This window comes from Rana temporaria, chromosome 3 (genome assembly GCF_905171775.1).
Source record: "Rana temporaria chromosome 3, aRanTem1.1, whole genome shotgun sequence".
Classification (NCBI taxonomy): domain Eukaryota; kingdom Metazoa; phylum Chordata; class Amphibia; order Anura; family Ranidae; genus Rana; species Rana temporaria.
Genome location: NC_053491.1, coordinates 179171651 through 179184607, shown reverse-complemented (window position 1 = coordinate 179184607; position 12957 = coordinate 179171651). Strand labels below are relative to the sequence as shown.

The 12957-nt window shown below is 41.1% G+C and overlaps 1 protein-coding gene across 2 annotated transcripts in view; it reads right to left on the bottom strand.

Annotated features, from left to right (window-relative positions):
- Window positions 1-12957, bottom strand: part of ARID2 (AT-rich interaction domain 2) — a 129872-nt gene that overhangs the window by 37306 nt on the left and 79609 nt on the right. Inside the window, exons 8-14 of one of the 2 annotated variants that reach the window (XM_040343900.1) lie at window positions 11747-11994; window positions 8106-8202; window positions 7804-8013; window positions 7362-7529; window positions 6577-6652; window positions 3270-3404; window positions 2096-2280 (exon numbers count right to left, since the gene is read on the bottom strand). In XM_040343900.1, the coding sequence (XP_040199834.1) occupies window positions 2096-2280; window positions 3270-3404; window positions 6577-6652; window positions 7362-7529; window positions 7804-8013; window positions 8106-8202; window positions 11747-11994 (1119 nt within the window). Of the gene's footprint in view, window positions 1-2095; window positions 2281-3269; window positions 3405-6576; window positions 6653-7361; window positions 7530-7803; window positions 8014-8105; window positions 8203-11746; window positions 11998-12957 lie in introns of both variants that reach the window. The other variant, XM_040343899.1, reaches the window with a different exon arrangement.

Here is a 12957-nt window from a genome sequence, read left to right as displayed (position 1 = left end):
CACTGCTAATCCATTTATAGCATCCTCCCAACACTAAACTTCAGCTGCTTTTATCATACATCACAGAGAACTTGTCAGGAGTTGACAGGCTAACAGAAGAATGGGCAGGAGACAGCTACAGGATATAGTGCTTTGAAGAGAGATAACAAAACACTACAGATGTGCCCAGCTCATATGTCATGTATTGTATCAGGCTTACATCCACTTTAATAAGGTATAGCTCAGAGAGTCTGATGGTCAACAGCAACCTGGAACGCATGTAAATCTAAAAAGTCAAACGAGAACTGTACAGCAGACTGATCACTTCCACATTTTCCAGTGAAAATTCATACACCCATCTCCTATACCTATAGTAAGGACTCAAATAGCATCCATTACATGACAGTCATTTTTCCTGGCTGGGGGACCGATACCTGTATGCAAGGGGCTCAATACTGCTATGGTCTCTCCCATGTCATATGGATGCTTTACCTTGAAGTGATAGTGTGACTGGTCAGTTATTTCTGTAGTCGTTTAACCACTTGCCGACCGCCGCACGCCTATTTACGTTGACAGAATGGCGTAAAGGTACATCCATTTGAATCTGCCGCAAAGGGGGCGTGCACACGCCCGTCGCGTGCCTCACGAGTGCAGCCGTGGGGCCCGGAAACTCAATGTTCCGGGAGTCTCCCGATTGCAGTCGGCAAGAGCAGAACAGGGGAATGCCTTTGTAAACAAGGCATTCCCCTATTCTGCCTAGTGACACCGTCACCGATGACCGTTCCCCCTGATTGGGAACGGTCATCAGTGAAGCGTCACGTGTAGCCACGCTCCCCAACAGTAAGAATCACTTCCTAGGGAACAATTAACCCCTGCAGCTCCACCTAGTGGCTAACTCCTTCACTGCCAGTGTAATTTTTACAGTAAAAAGTGCATTTTTATAGCAGTGATCGCTGTATAAATGACAATGGTCCCAAAATAGTGTCAAAAGTGTCTGCAGTCACGATAAAAATGGCTGATCTCCGCCATATCTAGTAAAAAAAAATATTAATGAAAATGCCATAAGACAGTCACCTATTTTGTAAAAGCTATAACTTTTGCGCAAACCAAACGCTTAGTGTGATTTTTTTTTACCAAAAATATGTAGAATACATATCAGCCTAAACTGTGGGAAAAAATATTTTATATATTTTTGGGGGATATTTATTATAGCTAAAAAAAAAATTAGAATTTTTTTCAAAACTGTCGCTTTTTGTTTATAGCGCAAAAAATTTAAAACCGCAGAGGTGATCAAATACCACCAAAAGAAAGCTGTCGCACGGCCGCGCAATTGTCAGTTAAAGCGACGCAGTGCCGAATCGCAAAAAGTGGCCCGGTCTTTAACCACCAAAATGGTCCAGGGTTTAAGCTATTAAAGAAAATTATCACAGGCATTATAATTTACTGATGTTTACTCAGGAACATGACAAAAAGAACTGTGAAGAGCTGAGTAATGTTGAATATAGGCATGTATAGGTGTGCAAGCATATAGATGAGTAAAATTCTTCTTCATTGCCAGTGTTGTAATATACTTATTTATACTCGTGTAAACATGCTTATGAGTAAACACGTATGCAAATTATGCACTCAAATGTAAAATTTTCCAATTTTATGGCTCTGTACTCAATGCTGTATTATTGATCTTTATTCAGCTGTGTGCATTGTTCCTTAGGCAACAATGAATTGCATTTCAAATCAGTAAAAAGCATGGCTTTTTTACTTTTGTGCAAGAGACATAAAATCGGTTTTCTCCTCCCTCCAGTCCTGTCAATATTTTTCCTATATAAATGTTCTTAATCCTGACATACTAGCCTGGGCGAGAAGATGAGGGTTTGCAGTGAAGTTACTCCGACTTTAATTCTAGAACAAACATGAGGCTGCCCAAATCTATGACCCCTTCCCCTTTCATTTAAAATCCATAAGAGACAACCTCAGATCGACAAGATTTGAAATTGCACTAGGTGTACAATAACTGATGAGAATTTTGTTTAACAAAGGAAAAAATATAGTTGCATAATGCTTGAGAGCCTTTGGTTAATATTCCAATAACAATTCAGTAATAAAAATAAATGTGAACCTGCTGTATTTGCATCAGGCACCATGTCTACCCTGACAGCAGGAGATGGTTGCTGCGGCTGTTGATAGTACATCTGAATTGGAAGTGGTAATGCCCTTCTCTTCACACCAGAAACATGAAAATGAGCTTGTCCATTATTGTTCGGGTCTTCTACTCGCTTTATGTTGTAATTTGGGAATACGGACCTACAAAACATGCAGATTAACTGTACACGTTATCAAAAATATAACTAGCATTAAATGTATGCACAAACTATTAAGGATCAAAAACAGTCACTCAAATTGCAAAAATGATTGCTTGGGGGAAAAAAACAAAATTCAGGTTTGACTCCTCCCTGCGAAGTAAAAGGGTTAATACTTGCTTCTCCTGACGCCGGCACCACCAATACCTGCTGTCTGCAGGAACAGATTTAGCGTACAGCACACTTCTAGGTGTATGGGAACTTGGTACTCCTGCCAGAATACTTTCATCTGGCCCTACATCACTACTAAGCCCTGTATTAATGTAGGAGCCAGGAAAGAACCAAAGTGCAGGGGAGGACCAGGTATCTGAGGCACACATACCTAGCAATCCAGCTCTCAAAAAGGTCCAAAGTCCTCCCACACAGTACAGCCAGCCTGGAGAGCTGACTGTTCGTTACTGTAGTTAATACAAATAGGTCTTGTCCCTGCTCCCGAGCCGTTAGTGGACAGATTGACTGGCTCATCTGTCACTCTGCTCGCTTCTTTTATTATTATGTTCCTTTGGCACATGAGCACTGCAGCCCAACAACTCTGCTCCTTTCTCCCCGCCTCCCAATCTGAGCTCTGCTGTACAGGGCATTGCAAGACGCCGATACCAAGTCACATTCAGGTACTTACACTAGTTGCTTTACAAAATACAAAATGAAAAACCATAATCCAAGTAAACCATATACATGAAATTTTTTAAACAAATTAGCTCAATGCTTAGATATTTTTCTTACTTTTGTTCTACTATATTTTGTATTTATTTTTAAAGTCAGTGTTCTTGAAGTGGTAACTACGTACTGTATATACTTGATGCTTCCAAAAACCATGCAACCCTATTTTTATTCAGTGCCCGAGGTCTTTCTACCACCAACAAGCAAAACAAAATAACAAAAATGCAGGTAGATGGTAAACACACATTTAATAAAAAAGAGCTGTTCTTGTACCTTAGACATTTGTAGAACCCAGAGGAGGTCAGATTTCCACCTCTTGCCAATTTGCTGCTTGTTGAAAGATACTCCGAGAACATGTCCGATTTGGAGACAGAGCTGTCAGGACTTACTTCAAAATGGGCATTTAACCTGTGGGCAAGGCACAAGAAACGACTCATGTAATTTGTTTTTAAAACTAGAAATCCAATATTTATAGTCAACCTATCTATGTATGTATGTATGTATGGCTGCAAAACCAATTCATACACAAAAAACACTTCCCAACAAACTGTTAAATATTCACAAAACAAATGGCAAAATTGGAAATGTTGGTAACAAAACACTGCACAAGCAAAGTCTTGCCTCAAATCATAATCTCACATTTTATGTTTCAGTAAACAAAATAGCAGTAAAAAGCAAATATCTAAGCAGTTTTCCTCCTGTAATCTCTTTAGTACCAAAAATAAAATAAAAACACCACCCTAGAGATCTTATAAAGGGAATCGCTGGGACATTTTAGTGAAACATACGTTAAGAGATCACTTGAATGTTTACTATAACTGGAAAATTACTTTTGACTTCCACATTTGGTTACGCTTTTTGTATCATTTTCAAACACCATTTACATGTACACAGGTTGAAAAACAGGTACAAATATTCCCAAATAAGCAATTAAAGGGCAGGTTCACCTTTACAGAAAAATCTGTAAGGTGAATTTACACAGATTTTCTGTAAACGTGAACTTACACTTTAAGGGCTCTTTCACATGGGACTGATCCGTGATGATCCGCCCTGTGAACCTCCGCTGATCCCCGCTGAGCTGGCGGATGACAGGGCGGTCCCCGCACACTGTACAGGGACCGCCCTGTCAGATCTCCGCTCTCCCCTATGGGGGGGATCGGATGAACATAGACCGTCTGTCCGTGTTCACCCAAACCACAGACGGATGGAAAAATAGGGTTTTCCTCAGTCTGCAGAATCGGAGGATTGTGGACCCGCACGAGATCGGGTGTCAGCGGATGAACATCCGCTGACACCCGCAATCTCATAAGGATCAATGTATGTCTCTTTTTCATCCGTAAACGGATGGATGAAAAAGCGGACATATGGTCCGCAGGTGTGAAAGAGCCCTAAAGCAGAACTTAAAGCGGAGGTTCACCCTAAAACAATTATATACCATTCCAACCAGCATACTGCCGACATGTACAGTATGCTGTTTTTTCTTTTTTCGCCGTACATACCGTTTTATACTTGTTTTTCTTTTCAGACTCCCGCGGGGAATATGTGTTCCAATGAAGAGGCGTAGATGATTGACGTGCGGCTAAGGCGCGTCACGCGTTCCGAAAATAGCCGGACTGGTACTCGGCTATATACGGCGCCTGCGCAGTCAGCTCCTAGTCTGTGTGCAGGCGCCGTATAGCGCCAAGTACCAGTCCGGCTATTTTCGGAACGCGCGACGCGCCTTAGCCGCAGATTAATCATCTACGCCTCTTCATAGGAACTCCTATTCCCTGCGGGAGTCTGAAAAGAAAAAAAAAAAGTATAAAACGGTATGTACAGCAAAAAAAAAAAAAAAAAAAAACGCATACTGTACAGATGCTGGTTGGAATGGTATATAATTGTTTTAGGGTGAACCTCCGCTTTAACCCGCCCGCCATCTTCATACGTCGGCTGTTTAAAGTGGAATACTATGGCAGAACAAGGTGGTTTGACTTTTTAGGCACACCATTACCCAGTGTTAAAATAAAAAGATCTTTAAATTCATAAATATATACAACATACATACAATTTAGCTTAAACTAACGCTAGTATAAACTGCCCATCTAAAAGTATTAGGCCTCATACACACGATCCAATTTTATGGCCATAATTGTCTGATGGACGTGTTGTGTCGGAAAATTCAGCCGTGTGTATGTTCATCGCCTATGGAGATTTTTAAGGGTCGCCAATCCACGAGTGGGTGCAATTTTGAAACATGACATGTTGGGTATCAATTTACTCGGCGTAACATCTTTCACAGTATAAAAAAGATTGGGCTAACTTTACTGTTTGAATTTTTAATAAAAAGTATTTTTTCCTACAAAAATTGTGCTTGTAAGACCACAAATGTGCAAATATGGTGCGACAGAGTATTGCAACGACCGCCATTTTATTCTCTAGAGTGTCCGAAAAAAAGATATGATGTTTGGGTGTTCCAAATAAATGTTCTAGTCCAAAAAAAATGTATGTGTAAGACACCAAGTCTGAAAAATTGGCTCGGTCTTTAACTTAAGCAATTGCATTTTTTTTATTTTTATTAGCAAACTGGTTACACTTACCTGCTCCGTGCAATTATTTTGCACAGAGCATCACCGAACCCTCCTCTGCTTATGTCCCCTGCGGGTGCTCCTGGCCCTTCCTCTTTTCTGTACACTAGCATAGGAAGCCGCTTCCTACTTTGGCACACCTGTGGGCTCAATCCCAAGCCATGCTGTCTGCATCCATTGACACAGACCATACGCCTTGGCCCCGCAACCTCATCACAGAATTTGATTGATGGCAATGGAAGTCATTGCCATCAATCAGCCCTGATTGAGCATGGGCTCAGGCAAATATACGGGGGGGGGGGGGGTTGTGATCTACACACAGGTTTTTTACCCTAATGCAGAGAATGCAATCTACAACCACTTTATGTTCTGCTGTAAGAAACACAGTAGTTAGGCTTGTATTGCAGAAGAGACATGCACTGTGCCTTATGCAATAAAATGCCCTGTCTGCTCACTGTCTTCTCCAGTGCTTTAAACAGAGCCACTCACGCAGCTTTAAGCTCCTTACAGCCAAAGTTCACATCAGCGGAAACCAAGAGATTTACCCAATAAAGGTTTGAGAAGGTTTGAACAAAAGACCAGGTGGCAACTTTGCAGACCTGCAAAACAGATGCCTGATGCTAAAGAGGCAAACGACTAGAAAACACCAACAGATTAGCTTGAGGATGCCCCGATAGGTTAGTCTGGAACCCATTTCTTGAGGGCATAAGCCCAGGAAAATGAACTACCTGAACCACCCATCTTTAAAGGAAGAGGAAGCTGGACAGCCCTTCTTGGGACATACTAAATGGGGCCCAAGGAACCACCATTGCAAATGACAGGGGATCCCTGAAACGCAAAGCTGTCCAATTTGTTTGTTGAATGTGGAGAACATGAGGTCTACATTTGGTGTTCATGCAAAACTTAATACTGTCAGGTTCGAGAAATAGAGGCAATTCTAAAACCTCAGACTAAAATTAAAAACAAATACTAGTGCAAAGCATGATTAGGGCGCTGCAAAATTTGTCTGCACTTACCATTGGCAACCAAACTTCTCGCTGTCTATTTCTACAATTCCAGGTGGTACACCATGAGCCGGAGCTGCTCTCGAAGCTTTAAAAAAAAAAAGAAAAAAAAATGTTAAATGTTTAAAATTTGACACAGAAAGCTGAATTCTAACAAAAGCTTTTGCAAAAGGAGCATAGATAAAAATTATTCAGCAATCCTGACAACTAATAACTTTAGAAAAACTATGGACAAAACTAATGAGGATGCTACCTAATGAAAGGATTGTCTTTTCCAGCTATACCTTATTACTAAAAATAAATGACCAAAACCAGCCTTATAGTGAAGGCTGTGCAAAAATTATTCTGAACATTATGTTGCAAAGGTGTTTATACACTTGATCTCTGGGGCAATTTTCTTTTTACATTTTTCACACGTTAAAATCTGCATTTTTATGTTACAATATTATTTTATTGTTTTCATAAAATATAACAGGGGTTTTACCATATACATAGCAGATATGGTTATGTGAGGGCTAACTACATACACTAGTAGAATACTTTACATATCTTCAATACATATTATCATACACTCATAGACAAAAGACAAAAAAAAGAGAAAGAAAAAAATCTGCATTTTTAGCTAGAACATTACGTAGAATAATCAATTGCTGACAGGCCCTAAAAATAAGTTTGGCTGTCAACAAGTGTTAGTAGGACAGGGAACAGATAAGGTAGATTTAAATGCCCCAACCACCACACTTTCTTACGAGTACAAACAAAATAAAACCAGTTAGCAGAAAGATCTTAAAAATTACCTGGAGCAGGAGTTGGACTGGCTGCAGGAGGCACATGCTCAACAGTTTGAGGGCGGATTTCTGACACCACCTGGTGGTTGGAGCTTTGATGCTCTATAAGTTTGACTGCTGTAAGTGCATCAGGCCCAAACATTTGTATGTCCATAGAAATAAGACATACTAGAGTATCTGCAACAATCAACACATATAGAAAACAATTAAAAATAGGTGTCTGCATATGAAGATCAGAAGTACCCATGACTTTACATATAAAACACATGCTATAAAACTACTTCTGATGCACACTTTTAAACAGTAACTATTGTAAGATTACGGTCTATATTACCACAGAAAAAAACTGCCAAAAAAAGCAATGCACAATTTAAAAAACAGAAAGCTTACTTAATGATTCAGTACATAGGAAAAAACAACAAATCCTTTAAGTACACCAGAAGTGTCTTACCTATGCTTCGCTCTACATTTGATATCTTCACACAGGCCACTTCTCCAAGTTCTGTAAGCATATAGAGCACCTCAAGTGTAGAGATTACAAGCAGGACATCCGGCAGAGAAAGATGACATATGATTTCCTTGTAGCTATCTTGATCCACATACTCACATATAAGAACACCATTATCTTCAGCCTTACACAAGTTTCCTAAGATTTCCATGCCTGATAGTAAAACACAGCAAACCACAGTGAACGTTAATGAGAACTAGCATGATAAATGCTTTTTTACTGACAATTTCTAAAACAAAACTTACCTCTCATTTTTAAGAACCTGTCCCTTGACATTAGGCATTTTGTGATGGTGTGAAACATAAGGTGAGTGGTTTTGAAGTCAACAGGATCTAGCTGAAGCTAAAGCAGAAATAAAAATGTTATTTAAAATAATAAAAAGAATACTACTACTACTACAAGTCATGAGTTTTACATGTATATTTGCGGTCTTCATCTGTATATACTGTTTAGAATGTGCACATGGTGTTAGATTTTCTCTTCCTGTTCAAGATGGCAGAGAAGCCTGGGCATAAAGCCAGGACAGCTGATTGGAGGAAAGGCACACATCCCCTTGCCACATAGGTAGAGACTTTCAAGCTCTGATCTATGAATCTTTCAGAGCTCTGCTAATCTATCTATAGCTCCCTCCCCAACACAAAACTCTGGCTTCTTTTATCACAGTGGACAGGAGAACTTGTCAGGAGTTAATCAGGCTGATAACAGAAGAACTGAGCAGGAGATAGCTACAGGACATAGTCCTTTGAAGAACGATAAGAAAACACTGCAAATATGTGCCCAGCTCAAATTTCATGACACCCACTTTACATAACCGAAAAATTACAGGAGGTTAAGGGCTTTGGAGCGCAAGGTCAATGTCACACGCAATTTTGCACCAGTGTTTTTTTTTTTTTGTGCTGAAAAAGCCCCCCTCGGCTTATACTCGAGTCACTCCGATGTGCATACCTGATCTCCGTGTCATGCAGTCAGACGGCGGCTGTCCATTGTAACAAAGCCCCACTTCCTCCTCGTCCGTGATAGGCGGAACACTGAATACTGACTCACTGCTGGGAAACTGAGTGTTCCATCTATCACGGACGAGGAGGAGGTGGGGCTTTGTTTCAATGGACAGCTGCCAACTGGCTGCATGACACGGAGATCAGGCATGCAAATGGGCATTGTTGACTCTTTTCCACTTACAGTAGCTGCTGTATTTCCTACCCTAGGCTTATACTTTAGTTAATACGTTTTCCCATTTTTTTGTGGTAAGCGCTAGTTTTAGCGGTGCTTTAATGCTGTTTTTAGACGGCGCTTTAAACCCCCACTAGCGGCCGAATGGGTTACCAACGCCCATGTTGCGGCGCTTCGGAAACACTGCCCATTCATGCCAACAGGCAGGGGCAGTGTAGGAGTGCTGTATACAGCTTTCCTACACCTCCCAAAAGATGCTTCTTGCAAGACTTTTTCCCATCCCACAGCCTCACTGTGAAAGGGGTCTCAATGAAGTGTCTAACTTGCGGACATTTCAAGGGATTTGTAGCTCAGTTGCTCAGAGCAACTGATATTTTGTAGCATTCGGAGCTAGAGATGCAGAATCACCAGTTTCAGTAGCTACTCATATTACACAATACAGCTGCTGATAACCACCATGGCACACCAGCAACTTTAGACTGCCTAGATAAGCAATGCAGCCAGTTACAGCATGGAATATGTGACTGTCTACAATTGCCAGAGAAGGATTACCAGCCGGGGGCTGAACGATAAAAAATAAAATAAGCGGATTCACCATTCCATACAAGCACAGTGAATGGTGAAATGTTTGCCGCTGTGCCATTGTATCGACAAGTTGTTAAACATTTTCATATGGCCAGCTTAAAGTGGTTCCAAGGTTTTTTTTTTTATCCTAGTGCATTCTCTGCGTTAAGGTAAAAAACACACCATAGCTTGTGGCACTTGCCCCTAAACACTTACCTGACTACTCTTTCAATCCGAAACTGGCTGCAACGCTCGCCTTTCTTCCTCATCTCACAGGAGACACAGTAGTGGAAGCCACAGGCTCCTTATCAGCCTAAACTGAAATTTGTTTTTGTGTTTTTTTTTTTTTTTTTAAATTGGGGATATTTATTATAGCAAATAGTAAATATGCTGTCGCTTTTTTTTTGTTTATAGAGCAAAAAATAATCGCAGAGGCGATCAAATACCACCAAAAAAAAAAAACTCTATTGGTGGGGAAAAAAGGACACAAATTTCATTTGGGTACAGAATTGCATGACCACGTAATTGTCATTTAAACCGACGCAGTGCCAAATTGTAAAAAATGCTCTGTTCTGAAAGGGGGTAAAATCTTCCAGGGTTGAAGTGGGTAAAGGCCTGCTCTCTGCAGATCATTGCACAGAGCAGGTAAAAAAAACAAAAGGAAAAACGACTTTAATAAAACTTTGAGCAGAGAGGTTTGTAGTAGGGATCACCCGATATCGTTTTTCACGAGACAGAGATTGCCGCTCCAGGCAGGTCTTGTTGGGTGCAAATCTTCTCAGGAATTGAGGGTGCTAGCAAGGCACATAGCAATTAAGAACAAAAGATGATTAGGACAGCCAATCCAACGTGTCTAATGTAAAAAACTGGAAACAGGCACTACAAGTCACAGCAACGGAACCTAGGACAGCTGGCTCGTTTAACAGTAACTTTAGTGCTTACTCATAGCTGATTGTTTTTTCACGACCGAAACTTCAGCTGCCGTTCAGGCCAATAGCTGATATCAGGTGCCGATATTCTGTAGATTAAAATTGTATTTCTACTGTTCTTTTGAATTTATATATTTTTAATCACTTTTATTGCCATCAGAAGGAAGGTAAACATCCCTTGTGACAGTAATACAGCGACAGGTACTCTTTAAGGAGGGATCTGGGGTCTATAAGACCCCAAGCCCCTCCTCTGCACTTGAAAGTGTTCAAAACTTCAAGATGGGCGTTTTCAAATACTTTCAATTTTTTTATTTTTTTTAAGTGGCGCATTTAGGAAGTCAGTAATCATAACATCGCTCCCAGGTTACTAGATCAGAGTCTTCGGGCAGTAGGCAGATGTGCCGGCTGGTGGCTCAGGTCTACCAGTGGCACGGGAGAGCCCAGGCAAGCGGGGGGAGTTGTCCTCCTGCTGCTTGCAATAACAGCCGAGCGGCTGCTGAGCCGCATCGATTGTTATAAGAAAGCTGACCATCCACTCTAAAGAACGATGCCAAGGTGATGCCTGCAGCTGCATATCGGTACGTTTTATAATTATAGGTAAATATCGGCAACACCCATAATTGGTCGACCCCCTAGTTTGTAGCTGCTTCAAAAAGTTGTTAATGTGACATGGCACTTGCAGATTACTGAACATACACACACACACACACACACACACACACAAACAACCAACCACCACAAGTTTGCTGCTTCATTTTATAAAAAGTATGTTTTATTTTAGTCCAGTGAGAAAATTAGCTGTAGAATATTGGTTTTGCAATTAAATAATGACAAGGTTGCAGAAGGGAGGGCCCTCTCAAATAGTCATTCGGATCTCCAGCAGGGATTAGTTTGCTTTCACCAAAATTTTAAAGGTGTGGTAATTATTACAGGAGAGAATTACATTTTGGTACATATCATTTACAACCTGCAGAGCTTACACAATTGAACCACTACTACTTAAGCTGCCTACATTATGACGACAAGGAAAGCACTCAAATTTTTGTTCTGAGAACAATGCAAAAAAAAAAATTGTCAGTGAGAGCTATTGGTTGCTTTAGCATCACACTCACAAGCCGATATTCAAGTAAATGAGGAAGAAAAAAGGTGAATATTTAGGAAAGGGAGCCATATTGTTAGCTACAAAAATATAACAAAAAAAATGGAGCATTGACATTTCTCACCTCTGCTGCAATATTCCCCAACGTATCAAGACCCAGTTGCCGTAGAGAAATAAAGTGACTATGAGCAGATAGTAATAAGAAACGGAGACAAGTCCGATTAGCTGCCAAAAGTTTTACATTGCTTTCCTCAAATGAGAGATTTCGCAAAATGACTGCGATCTGTAGAACACGCTGTCCTTCAATGTCATTTATACCCAGCTTCCGAGGTGGATGAAATAACGAGTCCCATAAAGAATCAGGAGATGAACCTTCTGGGGGTAAAAATAAAAAAAAACACTGTAAAAAGATTAAGTAATCACATGATTCATTGGCAATGCACATAGGTTTACTTCATATTCGTACCAAAGAAAATATGTCCTTTATAATGCGCTGGATAGAAAAAATCCGACAAGTGCACAATATATCATACATCATCTAACAAAGTCAATGTGAGTTTTTTTTTTGTTTTTTATTTAGCAAGAAAATTAAAGCCTGTGTTAGGTATAGTTCCCATAAGTTACTAGTGAACCAAAAGCGGAGAAAAATCTACCCGATTACCCTTTCTTCACTCCAAAGAAAATGTATATCTGCACCCATTAGAACAGGGGTGGGCAAACACTGGCCCTTCAGCTACAAAAGTCCCATAATGCCTCTGAGTCATGCTTGCAACTGTCAGTCTTGCAATGCCTCTTGGGACATGTAGTTCCACAACAGCTGGAGGGCTGCAGTTTTCCCACTTCTGCACAAGAGACTTATCCTTCTTTGATGTAAGAAATGTCAGGAAGGCCCCGTACACACGACCAAACATGTATGCTGAAACTGGTCCGCGGACCAGTTTCAGCATACATGTTTGGTCGTGTGTAGGCACGAGCGGGCCGAATTCCAGCAAACATTTGCCCGCCGGGCCTTTTCCCAGCGGGCAAATATTCGTGGACGTGTTTTAAAACCGTCCGCTGGAATCCTGCCCGCTCGGACATGTACGGTCGTCAGTACAGACCTACCGTACATGTCCAGGCGCCCGCCGTCCCTCGCATGCGTCGAATGACTTTGACGCATGCGTGGAAGCCTTTAAATGGCAGGCCCGCCCACGTCTCCGCGTCATCGCCGCGGCGACGGGGACACGCCCCGCGTATTGTTTACGCGCGGACTTCTGTACGATGGTGTGTACAACCATCGTACAGAAGCCCTCTGGCAGGCATGTACGGTGAAAACGGTCCGACGGACCGCTTTCA